At 31.3% G+C, this 26,775-nt stretch overlaps 1 protein-coding gene across 2 annotated transcripts in view; it reads left to right on the forward strand.

Moving 5' to 3' along the window:
* Ttc21b (tetratricopeptide repeat domain 21B) overlaps window positions 1–26,775 on the forward strand; it is a 67,907-nt gene that overhangs the window by 11,651 nt on the left and 29,481 nt on the right. For both annotated transcript variants that reach the window (XM_027946118.2, XM_071619116.1), the window contains 14 exons: window positions 191–348; window positions 1,379–1,463; window positions 3,862–3,960; window positions 5,845–6,037; window positions 6,505–6,602; window positions 6,909–7,109; window positions 10,857–10,986; window positions 13,861–14,018; window positions 15,483–15,707; window positions 16,877–17,115; window positions 18,306–18,378; window positions 18,977–19,087; window positions 19,924–20,062; window positions 24,751–24,857. In XM_027946118.2, the coding sequence (XP_027801919.2) occupies window positions 191–348; window positions 1,379–1,463; window positions 3,862–3,960; window positions 5,845–6,037; window positions 6,505–6,602; window positions 6,909–7,109; window positions 10,857–10,986; window positions 13,861–14,018; window positions 15,483–15,707; window positions 16,877–17,115; window positions 18,306–18,378; window positions 18,977–19,087; window positions 19,924–20,062; window positions 24,751–24,857 (2,016 nt within the window). The remainder of the gene's footprint in view (window positions 1–190; window positions 349–1,378; window positions 1,464–3,861; window positions 3,961–5,844; window positions 6,038–6,504; window positions 6,603–6,908; window positions 7,110–10,856; window positions 10,987–13,860; window positions 14,019–15,482; window positions 15,708–16,876; window positions 17,116–18,305; window positions 18,379–18,976; window positions 19,088–19,923; window positions 20,063–24,750; window positions 24,858–26,775) is intronic.

A 26,775-nucleotide genomic window follows, 5' to 3' on the forward strand; every position in this document is an offset into this window, starting at 1 on the left:
AAAATACTTTATTTTTCAGTGATGTTTTAAAGTGTGATTTTGATAAAAGATTATTTTTCCTCAATATAAAAGTGATGTGTGGTCCCTACAAGAAAGTCAGAAAATATGGAACACTAGTGTTCTACCCATTCTGGGTTGAGAACCATGATCCATGAGATCATCATTTTGATGCCACTTTTTCTCCCATTAGGCACAGTGCCTTGAGATGCGTCAGAATTATTCAGGTGCTTTGGAGACTGTGAACCAGATAATTGTGAACTTTCCAAGCTTTATTCCTGCTTTTGTGAAGAAAATGAAATTACAACTAACCCTGCAGGATTGGGACCAGACAGTTGAGACAGCACAAAGGTTAAGTAAAAAATAGATGTCACAAGTCTCTTTGGATCTGGTTATAATTATGGATAAAAAGAAAACCTGCATGTATTTTTGTGTATGTGATAAAATTTTTCAAATCAGTATAGAATCAAATTTTTCCAAACCAGATGGAATTGACTTTTCTATACATGGGACTGAATGACCACTTAAAATTGTGTTGCTTTTAAAATTGAATTATTAACTTACATAAATGTATGAACAGCTATTTTAAGGCAGTGTACACTCCTTGGGAGAGGCTCATGTCCAGGGAGGGATGAAAAACTGGAATCAATAGTTCAGTGTCCTATATTATGATGGGGAATCTAGTGTGTTACCCTTTCTGTTCAGTTTCCTTTAAAAATAACCTTCAGTGAAGTTTCATGAGAATTTTTATAGGGCTGAGGTTGTGGCTCAGCAATAGAGCGTTCGTCTAACACATGTGGTGCACTAGGTTCAATCCTCAGCACCACATAAAAAAAATAAAAAAGTAAATCAATAAAAGGTATTGTGTCTAACTACAACTAAAAAAATATATAAAAAGAAAAGTTTTTCCACATTTGTTGTTTATACCTTTTTCTTATTGTTTTGTTTGAATTTTTAATAGGATATTTTTCATAATATTTTTTGGGTTTGTTTTTTATTACACAGGAAACTGTCGTATTGTTATGAACAACGTTAGTAGGTATTGAAATATTTGACTCATGTTGGCATTCCTTGAATTCCTATTATATATCAGCCTAGCCAAGGTGGATTAAAATTTTATATAGTTATGTATGGCTAGCTAATACTTCACCTTAGGCTTGCCACAGAATTTGACGAGATTGGTACAATCTGTTCATGTTTTAGAAATATTAAAAATTAGATTCGTAGACTTTTAAAGTTTAAATAATACAGATATAACTTTACTAATTAAAACTACTTATTTGGTAAGTGGAATGTTAGGCCAGTAAACCAACTTTTCAAGCCCTTGCATAAAAGAAAATATGTAAAATCTCTATAAGTAATAACAAAGGTTTTCCTACAGGTTGCTGCTTCAAGATAATCAAAATGTGGAAGCACTAAGAATGCTGGCTCTTTACCACTTGTGTAGAGAGGGGGATATAGAGAAAGTAAGTTGTAATATTTAAATTTCCTGTATTTTTTTCATTATGCACATGCATGCAGGCATCTACATTACAGCTCTGATGTTCTGTTTTAGAACCTAGATTTTTTAGTTGGTTATTAGATATATACCTTAACAAAAAGATTATCTTTTTATATCAACTAATAAAGAAGAAAATATTGAATGGTGAATGACTCTTGAAAATTTCTTAGAGACCAGTGGAGTATAGGAAGGAAACCAGGGGAAAGGAGGAGACAAAGGGAAGGGAGGAGACAAAGGAAAGGGGATGTGCTATGGAAGAAAATTGACCAAATTAGGGTATTGTGTGTACAAATATATAATAATAAGTCCGTTATTTTGTATAGTTATAATGCATGAATAAAAAAAACAAAAAAATGTAAAAATAAACAAAGGTATCAAAAGCATTGGAGAAAAAAACTAGGATAATATGTATACACATTATTATATGTATATATGTATGTATATGTGTATACATGTATTATATTTAAATATATACATATTTACCTATAATAATATACATATATATAAAATATGCATATATATTTCTCAAATGACCACACACAAAAAAATACTGAATAAAATAAGATCAACTTGAATTCTAACCACCCAGAGGACTTTTGTTAACATAAAATTGCATGTGTCCTTCCATATACATGAACATATACACAAGCATGTGAGGGTCAATGTACGTCCATGAGAACACACACTTAAAGGATTTTTTTTTTAATGACATTATACAAACTATTTTATAGACTGCTTCTTTCCCTTATCAACAGGTCATGGAAGCTCTTCTGTACCAACAAATCTCATCAAATGAGTTAAATTTAATTTCTGAATACAGGATATACACAAATTAATTTCTAATATACAGATATGCATACATTAACCAATATATAAATAGACTGATCACTTTTTCATTGGTGGATATCTAGTTCTATTCTTCCATTGCAATAACACCCTTAAAAATATCATTTTTTTATCATTTGATTTTTTATTTGTTGTAATTAGTTATACATGACAGTAGAATACATTCTGTCTTTAAACAGAATTACTAGATCAAATGCTTTACAAATTCTCAAGAATTTTGATACAGATTGAGAAACTAATCTCCATATACATTGTATTTGTAAAATTTATACTCACACTAAACCTGTATGAGAGGTCCTATTTTCTTATTCTTTTGACAATACCCAGCATTTCTCTCTTTACTTAATAACAAGTGAAAATGCTATGTTCTATTAGATACATTTTTTTTTAACCAATGAAAATATTAAGTGTGTTCATTGGTCATATAAAAAAGAAAATTCCTTAAATTATTAATTACAGTATATTGGTTTTATATGTAATCATTGATCCTGGATATGAATGATTGCATATGCAAACTGTAATTTATAATATTTTTACAATATAATTGAGTTTCTATGAGTTAAATGGGCTTAAAAACACCTTATAATAAGGTACATCTGTTTCTGTAGTAGTGAACACATTGGCTACACACAGGATCATGGAGTGCCAAAATTCAGTTTGTAGCAAATAGTATTATAGTAAGTAGTAGATTTGCATTTTTTTATGTGTTTAACTTGGTTGATGTGACAGTTTCTAGAAAGTATTTCAGTAAGTACTAAAAGAATGTTCAGTAAGGCAAATGTTTTTCAGATATTAAAACTGCTAGGGACTAGGATGTAGCTCAATGGTAGAATGTTTACCTAGCACATGCAAGGTCCTGGGTTCAATTCCAAAAAAAAAAGAAAAACAAAACACACACAAAAAAACTTATACTGAGTACCTCAATAATTTTTTAATTCTAGAAAATATTTTAAATATAAACTAATCTATAGGCAATTCAACAGCTGATCTCATATAATATTTTTTAAGAGAGAGAGAATTTTTTAATATTTATTTTTTAGTTTTCAGTGGACACAACATCTTTATTTTATTTCTATATGGTGCTGAGGATCAAACCCAGCGCCCCACGCATGCCAGGCGAGCATGCTACCACTTGAGCCACATCTCCAGCCCATAATATTGTTTATAAATGTTTTCACTCATATTTCCTTTGGAACATGAATTAATTATTGGAGAGACAGTTTGGCATGCACAGTTAATTGAATACTCTGAGTATCTTTACCCATCCAGAGATTTTTCTATTCAATAAGAAATTTTAATATTCTAGAATTCAAGAATTCTTTACGTTTAATTATTGGGGGTTTTAAAATAATTTTTAATATGTTTTAAGATCAATAATGTTCCATTGACAGGAGGAAATTATATAAGCAAAGGTCTCTTAAAATATAAGTAATAGTATATTTTATTAGTGTACATGTGCAGGTATTATGTTTTTTTAAAGTATATTTTAAAATTAATTTGAATGAATTTTGTTTTAGGCTTCCTCAAAGCTGGAAAACTTAGGAAAAGCACTGGATGCCATGGAACCCCAGAATGCTCAACTTTTTTATAAGATGACAATAGCCTTCAGCAGAACTGTAAGTGGACCCACTCTGTACTAGAGCTGCGTTCTCTGTAATGCAGTATATAAAATAAGTCACCAGGGTGGAGGCACTAAAGAACAAAAGCATGGGGTAGAAATGTCTCTGTCTGAATATGTGTTATAGCCTAAGAAAGGGGGTTCAGAGGAGATGTGTTTGCTAACTAGAAGCCATCAGGGAGACTCACGGAGGAAAGAGCGGAACATTTGCTGACCCTTTACCTTCCAGACAAATGAAATAGAAAATGGTCCGTTAATCAGAGTGTAGGTTTTATAGACTAGCATTATTTTTTGGTTTTGTTTTGTAAAACTTTTTGGAAAAAGTTTTAAAGTGAAAAATAGATTTTTTTTAGTAGGGGAAATGGTTGGTATCTTATTTTTCTTGTAATAAGTGTTTTTATTGTAAGCTCTAAATAGAAGATTATCAGGAATAAAACAGAAAAATATAGCAGAATCTCAAAACCAATACAAGGAATAAAAGAATTTAAAAGTTAATTAAGCTAGCAAAGAATAAGGGAAAAAATACACATAAGGAAATAAAATAATTAGTGAACATAATACTGAAAAAAATTAAGGTATTAATTGCTAAATTATACAAGGAAATTGAGTTCTTTTTATTAAAAATGAACATTGTCAGATTATGTGAAATTCAGAGGAAGAAAAAATTCCTGCTGTTACAAAAGATTGAATTAAGAGTGATATTTACCTTTTGTATTTGTCTTAGTGCCAGACACATTATTTTGATTAGTTTTTTATAAGCTTAAAATTATTGAAATGTAACTCAAGCATTTAAATAAGTGTTTTACTTTTTAAAGTTGCTATCTTCCAAAATTATATATTTACTATAACAACATTGCAATTTCTTAAAATATTTTTGAAGTGGTTTCTAGAACATTCTAAGGCAATATCTTTTAAAAATAATTCTCACTAAGGGGCATAGAGCCTAATTCTAAATTTCCCATACTTTTATATAAACATGGTATATATGTATATAACTTTTGTGTGTGTGTGTGGTTTGAGTGGAGTAGGCCTGATGGCAGCTTTCCTTTTTTATTAGTGTTATAGTTTGTACACAATAGTGGAGTTCATTTAGACACATTCATATATATATGGAGTAAATAATTATATATATATATATATATGTATAGATAGATAGATTTATTCTCTATATATGTATATGTATAATGTGTATGTGTGTATTATTTACTCCATTTCAATCCCCTTCCTGTACTCTCTGGTCTTCCATTTCTTTTTTTATTGATGCATAATATCTTTACATACATTAAATTGCATTAAATGAATTCCACAGTGGAATTCATTGTGGCATATTCATACGTGCACATAGCTGAAGTTGGCCAATTTCATTGAAGTATGGAATGAGATAAGCACTTTTAAAGTTGAAATTTCTGGGCTTACATTGCTGTTTCTTCACCTATAAACTACGTAATTTGATATAATGATTTTTTAAATCTAATTTGTAAAGCAATCATAGTTTCAAAAATAGTTGTAAAAAATGTGTATACATCATTGGAAGTATACTTTTCAAGACAACTATTTTGTGAAAGCACTGTTCATTAGAATATTTAAGTTATTTTGTTAAAATTTTAGTGTGGTTCTGGGAATTTAACTCAGGGCCTTGTGTATGCTAGGCAAGCACTTTACCACTGAGCTCTATCATGGTCCCTAGGATATATAAGTTTTTATAGGTTATAAACTCCTTCTTGATGCATTGTCTGGATGGTTAACACAGAAGTTTTCTCTTCATTTTATTATTAAATAATAGTCTTTCTTTTTCTTCACAGAAGTACAAAATATTCATGTTTTCCTTCAATCTAAGTAATAGTGTTTGACTTCTGGTCTAACAATTATTTTTTCTTTTCAGTGTGGACGCAGTCAACTCATACTTCAAAAAATTCAAACACTATTAGAAAAATCTTTTAGTTTATCCCCTCAGCAATCAGAATTTGCTACAGAACTTGGATACCAAATGATTTTACAAGGAAAAATTAAAGAGGCATTGAAGTGGTATAAGACTGCCATGACACTTAATGAGACTAGTGTCTCTGCACTAGTAGGTATGATGACTATTTGTATAAATGATTATTTGTATAAATTGTGTGATACAGATGCAAGCAAAAATTGCATTAAATAACAGTTATTAAAGAAGATACATATTTCATGCTTTTCTAAAATTATATTGTTCTGCAGTATATATAATAGTTAAAGTTGTATATCTTTAAAAATGAATTTTTACTTTATAAATAACTTGAGAGAAAGATTTATGAGGTAGTCCCTGTAAGTTATGACCATGGTAAATGATTGTTTACAGGTCCAAGACTACCTGTTTTACTTTCTTTTACTCTTTTGTTTACTTTTCTCATTCTGCACTTCTTTTTCCCCCTCTTTAAAACTTGGAAAAATTATAATGGGTGAAAAACCTGTTTTGTTATTATTGTCGATGTTAGCTTGTTAGCTTGTAGCTTGAACTGAACATGTCTGAATTGGTGTCTGCTTTGACTATTTATGTCCTGTTTGGTTTTAGGATTTATTCGGTGTCAGTTAATAGAAGGGCAATTACAGGACGCAGATCAGCAACTAGAATTCTTTAGTGAAATTCAGCAATCCATCGGGAAATCTGCGGTATAGTATTTTACCAGATTTTAGATCCCAGTTACTATTTATAAAATATGAAAATTTAAATCAGTTTTTTTCCTATAGTAATGGCTCTAAAGGATAATTATACTAATTTTAACAAGTAATTGCATTCATTAATTTACCCCCTTTCAAAGTGAATTTCAAATATTCTTCAGAATGATTCTAAAAGTCCATCCAAGCTCAAGTTTGAACAAATAATTGGACATAAATACTACTTCATATACATTTAAGATCTAAGTAGAAATAAATGGCTATATAAATGGAATAATTTGTGAAAATCACATTTTCTAGGAATTAACTTATTTACATGCAATTCTTGCTATGAAGAAAAATAAACGACAAGAAGAAGTTATAAATTTGTTAAATGAGGTCCTGGACACTCATTTTTCAAACTTAGAAGATTTACCTCTTGGCATACAGTATTTTGAGAAGCTAAATCCTGATTTCTTGCTAGAAATTATTACAGATTATCTGAATTTCTGTCCAATGCAGGTAAGTAATTATAAGACTTGTTTTCAAGGATATATTTATATGCAAATACATTTTCTTTAATATGTTAGACTATATCGGTATTGTAAAGGGTAGTATTAGTAACTATTTGAGATGAAATACAGTTTTTAGTTTGTTTTGTTTGTAGTGCTGGGGATAAACCCAGGCCTCAAGCATGCTAGGCAAGCCCTACCACTGAGCTGCATAATAAAAGTATTTGATATACAAATATACATTTGTAATGTATAAATTCTTAAAAACTTATCTTAAAAGAATTACTAAGCTGGTGCTATGGCACATGACTGTAATCCCAGTGGCTCCGGAGGCTGAGGCAGGAGGATTGAAAGTTGAAAGTCAGCTTCAGCAGTTTAGGGAGGCTCTAAGCACCTTAGTGAGACCCTGTCTTAAAATTAAAAAAGCATTGGGGATGTGGCTTAGTGGTTAAGCACCTCTGGGTTCAATCCCTGGTACTAAAAAAAATAATAATAATAATTACTAAAAATCATTTAATTGAGATGTCCACCGTATATTTGAATCTGCTTTGTAGCATCACCATCAAGTGCCCATCTAACCTCTGGACATACTTAAAAATGGATTTCTTCTGGTATAATGTGACAGCATTTCCTTTGTGAAGTCAAACTCTGCTTTTGTGTAGAAAAAGGGCCATTTACTGGTTCTGCTGCTCAGAGAGAGATTAAACAATTCTAGTTACTAAGTTTAAGCAATGATCATTCCGTGTTCATAAATAGATCTTGAGATTTTAAAAACTCGTTTGTACGTCAATGTTTTAAACAATTTATTTTTATATGACATAGTTTTGAGAACCCTGGTTGTAAACATGATGATATCCTTTATTTTGTGCATGACTCTTTTTTTTAGTTATAGATTGACACATGCCTTTATTTATTTATTTATTTACATGGTGCTGAAAAACTTCTTTTTCCTCTTATTCTGAATTTCCATCCAGGGTTATATTTGTGTGTTTGTGTGCAAGTCTTGTTACATTATTGACCCCTATTTAACTAACATTTGACTAAAGTCCTTAAATCTATTATTCATTGTACCTTTGAAGTTAAGTGCAGGGCTCTACGCTTATTCTTATTAAATTTTATCTTCTTGTGTCCATCTCATAATCCTAGATTAATATTCCTTTTGAATCTTGTCAGCTTCTTAAAACAATGTTTTAAAAGATTTTCTCTGGTAGCTGTACTGAGAATAAAATAAATAGAACAAAAAATTATGTGGCTGGATGCAGTAATAAGTCCCAACTTCTCTATAGAGAATGAGGCACGAGGATCATTTGAGCCCATGAGTTTGAGACTAGACTGGACAATATTGCAAGACCCCATCTCAAAAAAATAAATAAAAAAGAAAGAAGTATTAAGTAATACCTGTGTCTATTCCAAATATGTATCTGATTTTTCCTATAATATTTGTCAGTATGAAAAAACCTAATCAGCATTTACTTTTAATGGGGAAATATAGGTAAGAAGAATTCTCTCCAGCTTTGTTCCTACTTGCTTGGCCCTTTTATATAGGTATAATTTTGTTCTAAATTTTTGTTGAACAAATGCCATCTTAACATTCTTGAAGCCTTCCATTTTTCCTGTGATTTGCACATGCAAACCACTGTCAGTAAGAATGATAGTTATTGTCAATAACTAATTCTTAACAGGTGGCAAAGAACATTGCCAGAACCTTACCATCACTTATAGTTTCACTATTTTAAGTTCTGTTTACAAATTTACAATCCACATTGTATCTATTACTATGCAAGGAAGTGTAAATTTTTATCTTCAAGGTACATAAATACCCTTAGTTACATAAAAGAAGCAAACCTAAATGGAAACTACTATAAAATAGGTAAAAATGTTTTTTAACTTTAAAGAAGTTGAAGTATTTTAGGTAGCAGTAGGCATATTTTGAGTATCTTTTTTGAGCACACATTTTTTTTATATCTCAGCATAGGTGAGGAAAAGTGGCACTTTCTTGTTTTATTTTTATTTTTTAAAATTTATTTGTCCTTTCTAGATAAACATGATGGGTAGGGTATATTTGGATATATTATACTTACAAAGAATAAGTATAACTTGTTCCAATTAGGATCCCCTTATTGTGGTTATATATGATGTGGGGTTACATTGGTCATGTATTTATATATAAGGATAAGAAAGATATGTTCAATTCATTCTACTGTCTTTTCTATTCCCATCCTTCCTCCCTGCCCTTCATTCCCCTTTGTCTAGTCCATTGAATTTATAATCTTCCTCTCCCTTGTTGGTTAGCATCCACATATCAGAGAGAAGTTTCTGCTTTTGGTGTATTGGAACTGGATTATTTCACTTAGCATGATTTTCTCTAGTTCCATCCATTTACCAGCAAATGCCATAATTTCATTCTGCTTTATGGCAGGGTAATATTCCATTATGTATATGTACCACATTTCCTTTATCTATTTATCCATTGTAGGGCACTTAGGTTGCTTCCTTAGCTTGGCTGTTGTGAATTGAGCTACTATGTACATTGAAATGACTGCATCACTATAGTATGCTGATTTTAAGTCCTTTAGGTATAAACTGAGGAATGGGATAACTGGGTCAAATGGTGGTTTCATTTCAGGTTTTCTAAGGAATCTCCAAGTGCTTTCCAGAGTGGTGGCACCAATTTACAGTCCCACCAGCAATGTATAAGTGAAACTCTTTTCCCCACATCCTTGAAGTGGCACTTTTTTGTCAGTAACAATGGTTCATTATAGGAGAACTTTTCTGTAAGAGGTTACAGTCCTTTTCGATAATCTTTGTGTTAGCTGAAGGGTGGGGAGCATGGGGAACATCAACCTTCATATAAAGAAATCAGCATTCATAAGGCAAAGCAGGGGATATGTACATTTGGTGTTTACATTCTAGTGTCATATTTCTCAGACATGGTTGGATGAAGTTGGATAAATTTTGGTTGGTAAATGCTATTACAAGAAAAAGAAAAATTGAGTAAAGCAATGTTCTTACTGCTTTATTTATCATATGAACTGTTTCTTCTCCTTCTCTTCCTCCTCCTTCTTTTTTCAGTGCTAGGGATTGAACCCAGGGCCTCACACATGCTAAATATGCTCTCCATCACTGAGCCACACCCCATCCTACTTACATTCAGTTTTCGTAAAGAGAACCTTAAGGAACTTTGAGGGCCTATAGCACGTGAGGCACAAAAGTGGGGATTGTGAAGGTTTGAGACATTTGGCATAGAATACATGAGTATTCTACCTTCTGATTTCAACTAGGGAAAAACATCTACATTATTTCAAAACTGTTTTTACAGTACTCTGGGAATAGTGAAAGTTATTGAATTGCATAAATCACAGAACAGATCTATAATTTGAACAGTTATTGCCTTGACTATTGATTCTAGCAAGAAATTCTACCTCTTAGTTATCTTACCTTTGAACATATGTATCTTTGATGAAATTTTTGAATAGATATGTTCCTTTCAAATTGGTAATTGTAAAATAATTTCATAATTATTTTTCTAAACAAAAGGTATTATTTGCATGGTCTATTCATAGATCTCAAAGAGATAATTTATCATTAGTCCAGTCATAGCAAAGGGAATATGGAGTAAATAGAATAAGAGAAATTTGTAGAAATATATAGTTTTGCTAGTCACACTAAAATTAACCAATGTTTCTTTTTTGACCCTCTCTCTCTAATAGTTTTTTACTATTATAAACTTATAAAATGATCTTCCAAATCATTTTAGCCTGCAAGTCCTGGGCAACCTCTTTCTCCACTTCTTAGACGTTGTACCTCAGTCCTGGAGATTATAGTAAGAACTGTACCAGGTCTTCTGCAAGCTGTATTCCTAGTTGCAAAAGTGAAGTATTTATCAGGTAAAGTATACCTTAAAACTTTTATATTCAGTATTGATAAAAACAGATATAAATGAATCAAGCACTCTGTATAGGTAGAGAATTTCACATAAAAACGCACATTTTGCATGTGAATAGGGTCTTTAATCCAAAACAAAATTGTAAAACTTACTATTTAATTCTTCAAAATTGCCATAAACTTTTGTGGCTCAGATGAATTGCTAGGAAAATGCAGTAGTACCACTTTAAGAAAAGTCTTATCAGATGGTACTGGGGACTGATATAAGAATTCTCAGCCTTTAATCCTTAGTTGTTAACTTGTTAACATAACCAAATGCACCCTTTGTCAGATTTTTAGGCCCTTATGGAATGTATTGATTAATTCTTATTTTTGTGGATGATTATATATAGCTAACCCTATTGTAGACAGCTTTTTAGCACACAGACAAATGTCTGAGTTTACATATAAAAATAGGCCATCATATGCTTGTGTGTATGTACCTTTTCCAGCAAAATGCTCTCCAAAGGAGTTTTGTGAAATTATATTTACTAGTTTTCTATTTAGTTTTACTTCTTTTGTAGGATGAAGGGTCTTATCTTGAAAATCAGAATTTTATTCTTCTTTGCATAGTAATAGATACAAAGAAATTTCTTTGAAAATACATTTTTTCAGCAAAACTAAAAATACCAGTTTAAATATATTTTATAAATACTTATTTCTTGTATATCATGAAGATAGTTAAGAGGTTTCCTTTACTGTGTTTTGAACTTTAGTTTTACTTGTTTCGAAAAAACCATTGATCTCAAAAGGTTGTTTCCTTTAAAAATCCTCTAGTTGTAAGAACTGACTCTTTGAAATGAGACAATCCTATCATGAGGAAAACTGCAAGATTTAGATACTCTCCTCCAGAAACCCAAGAAAATCACCAGCCAAATACTATATTACATAGGACTCAGACACAGATGTGCAGGACAGAAATATCTCTCATTTTCCCCCCAGTGAAGATTGGACAGTTAAGGATGCAATATTGATATTGATCTTTGTTTACATAATCTATTTTCTCCAACATTGATGACCCAGTTCTCATTTTTAAACATTGAATGGCCTTGTAATGCTAACTGCTCACTTCCTTTCCCTCACCCCTAAAAGAATTAAGAGTCTGACCCCTATTTTTCACACACTCCTCATTTTCTTCATGTCATGGTTGCAGACCATAATTCTTTTTCTGTGTACTTTCCCCCCTTAATGGTAGCCTCTTACATCAAGTTATCTTCTTAATCCTTCTCCTTCCTAAAAATAAATAAATAAATAAATAAAAACTTGTCAATCTAAATAACAATAAAGATTCTTCAAATGTAAACATTGATTTGAGAATAAACAAAAGACTTACCATGTAGAATGTACAGGCAGTAGTAGACCACAAGCACATAGGAAGATTGAGCCAAGGGGAAACTTTTAAAGGCCAAAGAGAAAAAAGCAAACATTTTTTTTTTGAGACAAATAGAACATTGGTTATAGGGGCTTAGTACAGGAGTTGGCACCAGTTCATTAGTGAAGGCAGTGTGTCAGGCAAATGTTCTTGTACATCTGTCTGACTGTCCTTGTAACTCATGTAGCAAGCTGCAGTTTGTTGGGATTTTTGGTAATATTTTCTGTTAGGGAATAAAGCATGTCTTCATTATTTGTAATGGTTTTTATCATAGGCACAAGTACACAAGGGTCCTTCTAGTTTGTTTTCCTTGCTACATATTATTTGTTTGATTAGGGTCTGATAGACGTGATTCCCCTTTGATTCAGACAACTTCCATGCATTCAGATTTACTATTCTTAACCTTCTCATTTCTTTTCCCCTTGTATAATTTTAAAATTAGATGCATCACAATTAAAAAAGACTTCAGCATTAGTAATCATGCTTGATGGTCAATTGTTATACTTTGAAATACTGTATTTAGTTAAGTTATTGTACTGTCTCAGCCAGTTACTTTCATTAATCCTCTGTCTCTGAGTAAAAATATTTCTGTTTCAGTGGATTTCTGTTATCAGGAGGTTGGCCATTTGGGAGCAAGAAGCTGACTTTAAGCCTCTTATAACCTCATGTTAGTTTGAGGAATGTAATAGAACAGATAATGATTTAGACCTCTTCTTTTCCCTTCTTCTAGGCTGAATGGAAATTAATATATCTATTAAGGCCATTTACTAGAAGGTTAAATGCATATCCCTATGGGTTACATGATGAGAAATTTCTAGAACCTAGAGTCAGTGCCAGTTGTTCTTTGAAGAGCCTCTGCTTATCCATCTACCCATCCAAGAACAAATCCACCATTCTTGTTACACCAGTTTTAATCATTGCCTTCTATTTTTAGACTCCTAGATACATAGCATATGTTTTTCAAAACATGAATATTTCAGTTGACATTTAAAGGCATTTTAAATCTGAATCTCTGTAATGTATTGTTATGCCTTTTTACTTATTTTATTTGTAGTAATAAAATTTCTGGATAAGAATGATAATAAGACCCTATACTTTTTAGTTATGGAAGTGATATTACAAAACTCTTATCTATGTAAATGTCTAAGTCTTATAAAACTTATTTTAATGAAATTTAAGTAACACATTTTTTTACAACAAAAATGAATGAAGGTACATTTATAGACCTGATGATTGACTGTCACTTTGATGTTTTCCTGGTTTGCTAATTATACTCAAGGGCTGTCCTAACTACAGCTCTATTCTTCATGTGCACCCAACAGATGCTTAGCAGTGCAGGTAGAAGTTAAACCATGGCCTTCTGAACAGAGGACTTTCTACACAGAACTGTATCTATTCTTCCTCCCCTTCTCTCTCAGGTGTTCATCACTCAGGTTTGGTAACCCTATGTTGTTTCCCTCACTAGGTGACATTGAAGCAGCCTATAACAACCTGCAGCATTGCCTGGAACATAGTCCCTCTTATGCAGATGCCCATCTCCTGATGGCTCAGGTTTACCTGTCTCAAGAAAAATTCAAATTGTGTTCTCAGTCTCTTGAACTTTGTCTTAGCTATAATTTTAACGTAAGTATTCTAGATTCAAGTGAATAGAACACACCCCTCTCCTTGAACCTTAGTGAATATTTACATATTTAACTATTTTTTATTTTATTCTGTAATAGTTTGCTTAAAAGTAAATTTTATTGGAAATAATTTGGGGCTCATAAGCAGAAGGAAGAAAAAATGGAGGTATCTTTAGTGTAATTCAAAAACTGTATAAACTTAGCAGCAAAATAGCTGGTCTTTCTACTTTTCACCCAGAGCCCTCGGTTTTCTTTTCTATAAAACTCATATAATAACACTCTACTGTTGTGATAAAAGTTAAATGCAATAATGAATATCTATAAAATAATTTTTATCCATAGAACATTACGCCAAATAATTTTAGGTATAAGGATAATAAATATTATTGCCCGTTTCTTTCTTGGATCTTGGCTTTTAATAACTTCTTTCAGATTCACCATCAAAGAACACCTAGTCATTTTGAAATTTATTATGTGGCTTAAGGATATAAACATGCTATATTTTTATCCAAGGTATTTTTTATGTCTTTCCTCAGCATTAGAAAGAATCCTAGTTTCAGGTGCTTCCCAAACTACTACTCATGGAGGAGGGCTTCAGACTTTGTTTTGCATCACAGGATTCAGGGCTCTGTTATGGGACAACGCTTGAGTGAATTAGAGAATTCAAGTTCTAAGAAAGATTTTCAGAAGGTATCACCTGCTTCTTAAGACAGTAGATCTCAAAATGGGTGGTGTAGCATAATCCAGGGCAGGTGCCATAGCCCCAGTGAGTCAGATGCTGGGACCAGAACACAGCATGAGTGTTTACTCACCACCATAGGGAACTCTGGTGCCATGTTCAGGCTGAGAAAGCAGCCTGCTTAGATGGCTGCCACATCATTTCATTCTGGGCCATCTCCTTCCCTTTGGCTTTTTTTTCCTCACTCATTTTTATCATTCTTTTTATGTTGTGTATCTACATTGCTGGGAATCAGAATAAAGACAGAAGCTTCTTTACTATATGTTTTGGACTAGTATCAAAATGTGAAACCAATGTTTGATAAAATTATCCTGAAATGTTTAACCTTAAAATTAAAAAATAAAAGAGGGGAAACTGTTTCTGTAAATTCAAAAATTGTGTCAGTATTAGAAGTCTTACATAAAGCACTTCTTTTCCTGAAAATTCACAGTTTCTGAGAATGCATTTGCTAGCTTTCTGGACATTGCATTTTCTCTTGGGTTATAGTAGAAGCACCTGATCAACCTCTTGTTCATCCAGGAGAATGCTCGGTAGTGGCACTTTCTCTCAATCAGATTTAATATAAGGAATGATTAGTAATTTAATGGAATTAGAAACAGACTCCATGTGTACAATCATGATGGGCTGTCCTCAGTGATCCTGTTATTTTAATGCTTGATGGATTATAAATTATGCATTGTTATTTTGGGTATTCTGAAGAAATATTACTGAATATTATTTTTTCAGGTGAGAGACTATCCTTTATATCATTTAATAAAAGCTCAGTCACAAAAGAAAATGGGAGAAATAGCAGAAGCAATTAAAACTCTGCATATGGCAATGAGTTTACCAGGAATGAAGAGAACAGGAGCTTCCTCAAAACCAAAATGTAAAAACACTGAAGTTGATACAAGCCATCGTTTGTCAATCTTTCTTGAGTTGGTGGAAGTTCACCACTTAAATGGAGAACATGTAAGTCAAGTTCTAATTCGGTGGCTCAGATCTGAAATTGTTCTTCAAGTATATATTTAGAAAATGAAAAAGCTAAGATTATACCCTTGACCAAGTGGTAAAGTTCAAAAGTCTTTTTTTTTTTAAATTTGCATTAAGTCATATACTTTCTGCAAGTTTTCATTAATCATAATCTGCTCTTGAATGACTTTTAAGTCTCAGTGTGCTTATGTTGGCTACCATAAGATGTAATACTGTAATGTAGTTATAATCCTGTGTTCCTAAAAGGAACACACATGCGCGTGCGCGCGCACACACACACACACACACACACAAATTCTATTGGAATAAAATGAAAGTACAAACCTGAAATTCTACTAATTGAGAAAATGAAAGAAATATTTGATGAAGGAATTTCATGTCAGATAGTTTGAAAAATAATAATACAGATAGATATGTGGCTAGATATCTATGATGCATTTTTATTAAAAAGATTTTTGTTTTATTTTTATTTAAAAATCTTTATTAAAAAAGATTTTTCTGTAACTTCTGAAGTTGAGCAGAATCTTAAAATGAATGTCATTTTAGTTTCATAAAGGTACACATTTGGAAATGAAGTAAAAATAGTATCCTGAGATAACAAAAAAGGTTGTTCTACTGGAACGAATGAAGTAATCTATTACCCATCAAGAGCTTGTGTTTGGTGTAGGTCCTGGGTTGGATCTCATCAAAGGGATAGCAGTGAACATGGACAGGAGGGAAGGATACCTGCATTTGATGTCTGAGTCCATCATGCATAACTTGTTTACTTTAGATTTCAATTTCCTAACAACATGATAGGGATAACAATAACAACAACTACCTTAGAGGGTATGTATGAGAATTAAATGGGCTAATACAGTGCTGGTTACAAGGTAAATGCTTATTGAATTATAGCAGCCATGCCTGTAGTAATAACTGCTGTCATCTTAGTTATGGAAACATTTCTTCAGCTTACGAATAGTTTTAGCCCCATATGATTTGGGTTCTTGGGATTAGTTTTAAATTTTGTACTTTTCAGAAAATTGATCAATTTTGTAAACACTGTAACTGTAGAAGCATTTATTATTCATTATTATTAGAAAATCCCACTTTCTAGTATCAATGGTCGAATATTTTGAAAGAATGATGTTTTAATTTCATCTTTATAGCATGAGGCAGCAAAGGTTTTACAAGATGCCATCCATGAATTTTCTGGAACATCTGAAGAATTACGTGTTACTATTGCTAATGCAGACCTGGCTCTGACCCAGGGAGATGTTGAACGGGCTTTAAACATGCTTCGAAATGTCACAGCTGAGCAACCTTATTTTATAGAAGCCAAAGAAAAAATGGCTGATATTTATCTGAAGCATCGAAAGGAGAAAATGTTATATATCACTTGTTACAGGTATATATTTTTTTCAACCAGTTACGGTTGACTCATTTACCTTCCAAAATTAATTCTCAAGTTTAGTTTTTGTCTTCCATTCACCTGCTTTACACACACTTTATAGATCCTCTTCTTAATGTGGTCTTCCACTACAGTCATGGTCACTGTTTCCCAGTGTTTACTCTCCCTTAAACAAAATTATGATGATTTCAAAGTGTGGCTTTCTCTTGTTTCTCAGTTCTCCTTATCTACAGTTCTTTCTAGACCCTGAGTCTGTTTAAGAAGGGAAAGAGCAATAGTTACATATATTCTGATAATTTAAGAGCAATCTAGGAGATAGGCATATTTAATACTCACTATAGTAGTCATAGTAAAAGAAAGTTATAGGTTAATATACACCAAACAAAGGTATAGATAAACTAGTGTTCTTAGATCACGTTTTCTAATATATTTCCAAACTATCAGCATTATTAACTTCTAATGATCCACAGTATTTAACAAAGAGATTGATTTGTTTTGGATGTACTATAATATAATAGTTAAAAGCATAAATTTTTATTTCAGGCATATCTGATATAGATGTAGACTTAAACTTAAAAGCATCAGAAAATTGGGATAATAATTATCTTATAGTTTTTGGACTAATTAGATGAAATTTATATGTTAAGAACTTAGCACCACATTATTATTTATAATAACTGTTATTCTAAAGTTAGCATTTAAATTTTGCAGGTAAAAATATGGAACAGATACTGAAGTAGAAAATTATATATTTTATAAGGTAGCTGACTTCAGCCTACAATTTATGCCATGAGTATGAAACCTCAAGACACGTAGGAGGACAGCAAAGTTTTGTTTCCCTGACCAGTTTTCATATCTTCAGTCCTATATCATTTTGAAATTAAAGTAGCAAAACATGTATTTCTGGATAATGAGAATGTTACTATTTACTCTGTTAACTACATTTCAGAAAGTGGAAAGATTGGAATGAAAAAAAAATAATTGATCTAGTATATAAACAATCTGTGTGGGATTATGGGGTGTTTTGTTTTGTTTTGTTTTTTAATAATGTTGAATATATAGAAGGTACTTGTAAGGCTATTAAAAGTACTAGCCTTGGGAAAAAAACTGAGGTTACCTTTTATTTCATTGGCTTAGAAGAAGATATTTGTAATCAATATACTAAATCATGTTGGTCTGATTTCTAGAGAAATTGCTGAAAGAATACCCAGCCCCCGGTCTTTTCTTCTCCTTGGTGATGCATACATGAATATTCAAGAGGTAAAATTTCATATGCTACTGAATTTACATTTAAAAACCTTTTGTGATTAGTGTAACTTCTATGAGGAGGAATGTGGTTTATTAATGATTATTTAATATTTGATGATTCAGTCATCACAATAAGAGCCATAACAATAAAATTTTGTTTTTAAATTGAGGTATAATAATTCAGTAGTATCATAATTTGAAATAGAAATGATCCTGGAAGCATCTTAGGAATCTTCTTTAAACAGAAGGAGGAACAGGGCTACTGGCCAAGATGATGTTTTCTTCAAAGGGAAGCAGTCCTCTGGCTCTTACTAGTGGTTATAATGACAAAAATGAAGTCATGAGGCTGTCCCTTAGTTCTCATATTTCATTTGTATGAATGGAAGCACAATCAGCAGGGATAGGGTTATGCTAATAATAAATTGTATCTACCTTACTCATTATCATCTTTCTGAAATCATTAAGCTTCCTGGAGTTTAATATGTACTTAGAATTATGAAGTGTTCCAAATATAGAATGCAATTATAGAAGTATTGCCATTTAAAGGGACCCACTTAAAGCTAATTTTTTTTTTTTTTTTGGCTTATTTTTTTGTTTCCAACAATCTTAGCCTGAAGAAGCTATAGTAGCCTATGAACAAGCGTTAAATCAGAACCCAAAAGATGGAACATTGGCAAGCAAAATTGGGAAAGCACTTATTAAAACTCACAACTATTCAAAGGTAAATAAGTACTTTATAGTTCGAAATACATTTATTGGATCAAATTGATCAAACCTGCTCTAGAGAAGTCTTAAGCAAGCAACATTTGTGTCTTTTATGGTAGTAAACTGTAAATTTGTGTTCATGAAGTAGAATTTGTGCAAAAGGCTTTCTCAGTGCCTTACATTATGGTTGCTTCATTTTGTGAAGATTGTTTGGACCCCAGAGTTTATTTCAGCCTTCCATCTTATATCTAATTCCTTACAACCAAATCAATTACCATAAAGTTGCAATTCTTATGTCTCTTTTATTAAATAACAAAGCACAATCAATGTCTTTTTTGATGAACCAATTTTGGCAAGCTTCATGCTTTAAGTTATTTTTTTTTTCTTTCTAGAAGAGATAACAAATTTTTCTTAACTGCTATACATTTGCCCTATTTTGGGTAGTTGTTAAATATATGTTCACCAGCTAGCGAAGTATATGCATTCAATATGGTTCACTGGCCTCTAGAATAAAACATAATTTTTTTTTTTTAATTTGGGCAAGCACTGTTCATTAGTCAATTACCTTAAGAAATATTCTTCCCTTCTGTGATATTTGATTTGCTAAGAACAATGGCATTCTTAGTGATTAGTGCAGGTACATGCCTAAAATTCTTCCTAGGTACTTCCAGTTACAGGATATTACTTTTTTTTTAATTTTTAAAATTTTTTTTAAATTTTTCTAATTAGAGAGTTCTCTGGTTGTACATGATGTATACTCAATATGCCTTCTATCTGTGATATATTAAATGTTTGTGCTTGAATACCAGTCTCAGTACCTTATTTTCCCTAACTAAAGTGGTTTTTGTTTAGGCTATCACTTATTATGAAGCTGCTCTGAAAAGTGGACAACAGAATTACCTTTGTTATGACCTGGCTGAGCTCTTATTAAAATTGAAATGGTATGATAAAGCAGAAAAAGTTCTTCAACATGCTCTAGCACATGAACCTGGTATGAAAGTATTTCTAATTTCAGAACAGTATACCTGATAAATCTAACGTATTTCATACTGATATTACATAAATGTGTATTTCTATTCTTAGTACTTATGTGCTATAAGTTATATAAATGCATATATATTTTTTTCTTTTATCAGAATGCTGCTTTACTAAAAGGAGGTATTCAAAGTCTAATAAGAGATTTATGAAAGTTAATTGTTATAGGAAGATAGTTTACTTTCCAAAATAATGTAAAGAATGTCATCAATAAATTGCAAACTATTTCTATATTTAAACACATTAACACTTTTATAATATCTACCTTTTAAAGATACTAAAATAGGAAGGTTTGTATAAATATGTCCAATTTTATTATCATACATAACTAAAAAGTACAAATAAAAAATACAACAGCAAAACAGAATACTGGGGCTGGGGATGTGGCTCAAGCGGTAGCGTGCTCACCTGGCATGCTTGCGGCCCGGGTTCGATCCTCAGCACCACGTACAAATAAAGATGTTGTGTCCGCCGAAAACTAAAAAATAAATATTAAAAAAATTCTCTCTCTTTCTCTCTCATACTCTCTCTTAAAAAAAAAAAAGAATATTGTAAAAAATAAAATAAAAATTTAAGATGCTAATATTCAGATTTAAAAAAAAAAATTCAAGTACCCTATAAGAATATAATGCATAAAACATCTATTTCTCCCATGAATTCTATTTGCCCTATTTTCAAATTACTTTCCTATAGGTAGTTTTTGATTAAGTATATATTTCCTCTCTATAATATTTGCATTGTGTATATGTGCGTATAAAAATAGTATGTAGAATTTTCTTTTTCAAAAGTACATGGTACTTCCTATGTGGCAGTTTTTTTCTACATACAACATATCCCAAATACAGTTTGATGTCACTATATTCAAGTCATTTACAATGTTACATAACTACATAAGTTTTTAATTTCCTGAATTATTGGGTATTTATTTTGTTCTCTGTCATTTTGATATTGTAAATCATGTTACAATGAGTATCTTATATCTCATTCGTTGGTACACTTGCTTGTTTTTCTTAGTAGTGGGATGCTGGATATAAAGAGTTGTCATTTAAAAATTGTTTATTGATATTTTCAAATTGCCTTCTTAGAAATTCATACAAATTTACTGTTTAATATCTTAATTTTTGAACAAAATTGAGTCCTCATTACTTGTCAGAAATTAAATATTACAAAAGTAAAGCTGTGCTTTAATATTTAATCACATTTAACAACTTGTATATTATCCCAAGTCCCCTCAATACCCATCTCTTTATCTTTCATGCACAATGACAGTTGGCCCTGTATTCCACATTGAAGGATTCAACTATGGATCAAAAATATTTGAGAATAAATTTGCATCTGTACTGAGCATGTACATACACATTTTTTTCATCCAAAATATTTGAGAAAATTTGCATCTGTGCTGAGCATGTACACGTTTTCCTGTCATTGTTTCTTAAACAATACAGTATAACAACTGTCTATATGTCATTTATATTGTATTAGATAGACTAAGTAATCGAGATTATTTAAAATACAACAGAAGCATGTGTGTACGTTATGCAGATACCCACTACTTTACTTAAATGATTTGAGCACCTGTGGATTTTGGTACCTGTGGGAGGTCCTGGAACCAATCTCCATGGAAACTGGATGTTGACTATACACACTTTTTTCTACCTAAAAGAATTATAGTATATCTATAATTATGCAGTATGAATTTGTCATTTAATAACTTCTTATCCTGTCAGCAAGCATAGCTGTTCTTTACTTTTAAACTATGTATTGTATTGTATGTTAACATCATACATTTGATTTGGTGAATCAAATTAGAGAATAGTTAGAACAACACTGAGATAAAAATCTTTGTTTATATATGTGTGTGTACTTCCTTGAATTGAATCTTGCTTCCTTGTTCTTTCTTGAGGATAAAAGTTTCCCAATACTATGTTGCATTAATCATGAGAAAAAATAAAACCCTTATTTTATTTTGAGTTTCTTTTGTAGCTGATCAGCTTAGGCATTATTTTATAAAGGTCATAAGCTTTTTGTGTTTTACGTATCCTTGTTCTTTAATGCTTTACCTGTCATTCATGCTGTATCTTTGGTAAAATGAATACTCATTGTATAGTATGTCTGTTCACCTTTCCTTTTTTGACTTTGGAATTTTTTGTCATTGTCTTAATTTTCTTTTTCAAAAGTACATGGTACTTCCTATGTGGCAGTTTTTTTCTACATACAACATATCCCAAATACAGTTTGATGTCACTATATTCAAGTCATTTACAATGTTACATAGCTACATAAGTTTTTAAAATTTCCATTATTCTAATATTATAAAAACTTTTCATATTTTTCCTGGCATTTTTGTTATTTTAATTTTTATGTTGGGAACATTAATCCATGTACTGTAATCCACCTACAGTTTTTTTTTTTTTTTACCTCTTTCCAAAATTGATAGCCAAATTTTTTTTAGTGCCATCTTTTGAAATGCCACCTTTATCATATGATTCTGTGGGAAATGTTTATTCCATGGACTCATTTTTCTTTTCTTTTGCCAATACCACATTTATTGTATCTTTAAAGTATGTTTGGATACATAACAAGAAAAACCTACCCTAAGTTTTCTAATATTTTCAAACTCATGTATTAATTTAGCTTTGATGAAGTTGATGCTTAAATCCTCCTAAATTATGAATGTATTTATTGTTTAAAGTGCTATTAGTTCCATAAAAAGCATGCATGGGTCTGTCAGACCTTTCTTTGAAACACTACAAAAGTCTTCATGTGTATGCATTCTAAGAAGGTTATATGGAGAGATTCAAGTATGTTTTACTTACATTAAGTCTGTTGTCCTTATGTAGCATAAATGCTTTTGATTAACAAATATTTGTTGACAACACTCTATGGTATACTTAGATGCTTCCATATACATTTCATGTATTATCTTATTAATATTTACATTAATCTTTGAGGCAAGTATAATCAGTTATTATCCCAGTTTTTTAATTAGTTGTCTGAGAATAAATTTTCTTCATGTATCCAACACCTGGTTCTAACAAACATCTTAAAACTTAACATGTCTGAAACAAATTTCTGATCTGCCTCCCCAAGGGGTTCCATGACAGCTTTCTTCATCTTGTTAATAAAAAATTCATCTTTCTTGGTAGTTGCTAAAGAGACAAAATCCTTGTCTTCAGGCTTGCTCTTGCCTTTAGGAAATGTGTTTGACTCCACCTTCAGAATGTATTCAGAATCCTCTTGTCTCTCTGTCATCAAACCCTTTACTCTGTTGCTGTGGTATCCAGCTGATCTCCCTGCTCACATCCTCAACCCCTGCTCCGACTTCAACCCAGCAGCAACTTTAAGTCTTTTAAGCAGTGGAAGTCCCACCATGTCTGCTCAAGCTCACTGTTGTTCCCTTTTCCCTCAGGTCAGGCCAGAGTCTCCACTGTGGCTTAGGCAGCCTGTTATATCCTCGCTGACCTCTCCTGCTACTCTCTCTTCACCCACACAGACTTCTTGTTTTCACCTGTGCCAACTTCAGAGCTTTTCTTACCTATAAAATAATGATAACAAAACCTGCCTCTCAGGTTGACATTTAAAGAAATAATGTGTATAAATCTTTGGAACACAGTGTGACAAGGACTATGTACTTGATATATGGTGGAAGAAACTTATTTTGTAATTATATAGGGTTCTTACATTACCTTTCAATCACAAAAGAATTGGTATAGCACCATGACCCAGACTTTAATTTAATTGTTTTACATAGTTTAATTTATTTAACAGTGCATTAACTTTATATTTTATAATATCTCTGTAAGGTAGGTACTGTTATATTCCATGTTTGGCAGATGAAAAGGAAGTACAAAAGATTAAATTGCTGTTAAATAAGGAAGCCAAAGGCTAAAATTCCATTACCTAGCAGTGGAGTCTAGATTTGAGACCAGACTTGGTGGCATGAAAGTTAGTGCTCTTAATAGTGATACTTACTGCTAATCAACTATCTGTTACTTTTTAAAAAGTAGTTACCTTCTTAATGGCATGTAGCAACTACTCATCTTCTTTTAATGACTTAATGAACTAATTTTTACTCACCTACAAATGAAAACTGAAATGCATATTTGTGTTGTTAGATTATCTCTTAACATAACAAAAACTTCTAGTTATTATTCAGTACTTTAACTTGTCTTCCACACAATTTTAATCCTAAATCTTTGTAATTGTTGTTGTTAATTAATGTATTTTGGTCCTCAAATTTTCTAGAATTATAGTTGATACCTGCCAACAATTGTCTAAATGTATGTTTAAGGCATACATTTCTTTAATGTAGACACTGTTTTGTTTTCTTGGTTTATATATTATTTTTATTCAGATTTGTTGAATTAAAAAAAAAAAAAAAGAAGAAGAAGAGCAACCTCCCAATTGCTTCTGCAGGTTCAGTCCTTCTCTATAGTAGTGGTTGTTACAACTGGTCCTAAAGTTGTTCTTTTCCTTTTTTCTTTTTTTTTTTAATTTGGCTATACTTTAGTTAAATTGTGAATGAAAAATTTTTAACTTAATTTATTATTTCTCAGAATGTTTTCTAAAGACCAGTTTTAAAATCATAAAAAAAATCAAGATTTATTTAAGATATTTTTTTCTTTATATTCCATTCTTTTATAGTAAATGAACTGTCAGCTCTCATGGAGGATGGACGTTGTCAAGTTCTTCTAGCAAAAATTTATAGTCAAATGGAAAGACCTGATGATGCCATCACTGCATTACAACAGGTAACCATGCTTGTAGGTGTGGCTGAGGAGCAGAAGGAGGTATGGAAGGGAACCTGCCACACATGTGCAGAAAACAACCTCTTTTGGCCACTGTCACAGAAAATATATCCAAATAGAACTGATGACTGCACAGTTTAAATATTGCTAATTATTAAAACAGCTAAGGAAGGTTGGTATTTTTAATTCTGTTTTACAGTTTAGGAAACAATTTAATATTTGTGTGAAGTTACATGACTTTGTCCAAGTCAGATTTGAGCTCAATGTTTTTTCCATTTAATTTATTTTATTTTTTGTTTTGTTTTGTATGGATTGATACTATAAAACTCAACATACACATTTTATTTACATTTACTCAAATTTCCCTTTAAAATCTTGATTAACATGAAAGATCAGAGTATGATTATTTTCTATACTTAGGTAATTGTCACTTGTGCAATTCCAATTTGTCTTTTTTTAATTGATTTTATTATTTTTTTAAATACATGACAACAGTGGAATGTATTACAATCCTTATTACACTTATAGAACACAATTTTTCATAAGTCATTTTGGATGTATTCCATAAGGATTTTGATTGTTTTTTCTATTTCTGGTTTGCTAACTACTTTTTTTACAAGTGATTTAAGTTTATCAAATACTGTCTCTTGAATCTAATAAGATGATCATATGACTTTTCTCCTATTTAATTTTCTCTACTAATGTGGTATATTAAATTGATTGATTGTTGAATATAAACCAACCCTTATATTCCAAAAATAAATGTCACTTTGCTGCAGTTTTTACAATGATTTCCAGAATTTATGGATGTTTCCTAATATTTTTCTCAAGTTTTCTACTTCTGTATTCATGGGAGAGCTTGATGTGTAAAGATGATACAGTGGGGCTGGGGCTATAGCTCAGTGGTAGAGCGCTTGCCTAGCACAGATGAGGCACTGGGTTTGACCCTGAGCACCATATAAAAAATTAATAAATAAAATAAAGTTTTTAAATATATATTTACTTTGTGTACAACCAGATATATGAAAAATTTTCTTTATATCTGTAATATGAATTGGAATGCATTCTGTTGTCATGGAACAAATCAAAATTTTTAAAAAACAAATAAAATTTATTATATGCCTAAGACATGGAAATATATATATACACACACACATATATATGATATAAGCCATATCATTTTTTATATATATATTAATGATATGGTTTCTTTAATGTTTGGAAAAATTCAATATTAAAACTATGAGGGCCTCAAAATTTATTTGATAGAAAGTATTTTTTAGTGGGTTTGGCATTTTGAGTAGATTTTAGGCTGATTATTTTAAAAGTTTCTCATATATATATATATATATATATATATATATATTTTTTTTTTTTTTTTTTTTTTTTTTGTGGTGGTGCTGGGGATTGAACCTAGGACCTTGTGCATGCAAGGTGAGCACTCTACCAACTGAGCTATAGCCCCAGCCCCTAGAGTGTTTATATTTTTTAAGTCATGTTTTCATTCCATGAAATTGTCAAATATATCAACATAAATTTGTTCATTATCTCTCCTTACCATTTGAAAACCTACAAGTACTATAAAAATGTCCTTTTTTACAGTTTTGATACTAGTTTTATTTTCTTTTTATTTTAGTAATTAATTATGCTAAGGGTTTATTCTTCTTAATACAATAACGAATCAACTTTTGCCTTTTTGGCTTCATTAAATTTTTCATCTTTACTCATTAGTTTCTTCTACTTCTTTGGGTTTGCTTTGCTTATCTTTTTCTTGCTTCTCGAAATAGCAGACTAGGTAATAGAGTTTAGTCTTTGCTTTTTTCTTATTCATTTAAAGTAGTGAATTTCTCTAGGCACTGCTTTAGCTAATATCTCGATAGTTTATTATAATTTTCTAGTTCACAATATTTCCTCATTTCTA

Source organism: Marmota flaviventris, chromosome 11, assembly GCF_047511675.1.
Source record: "Marmota flaviventris isolate mMarFla1 chromosome 11, mMarFla1.hap1, whole genome shotgun sequence".
Taxonomy (NCBI): Eukaryota; Metazoa; Chordata; class Mammalia; order Rodentia; family Sciuridae; genus Marmota; species Marmota flaviventris.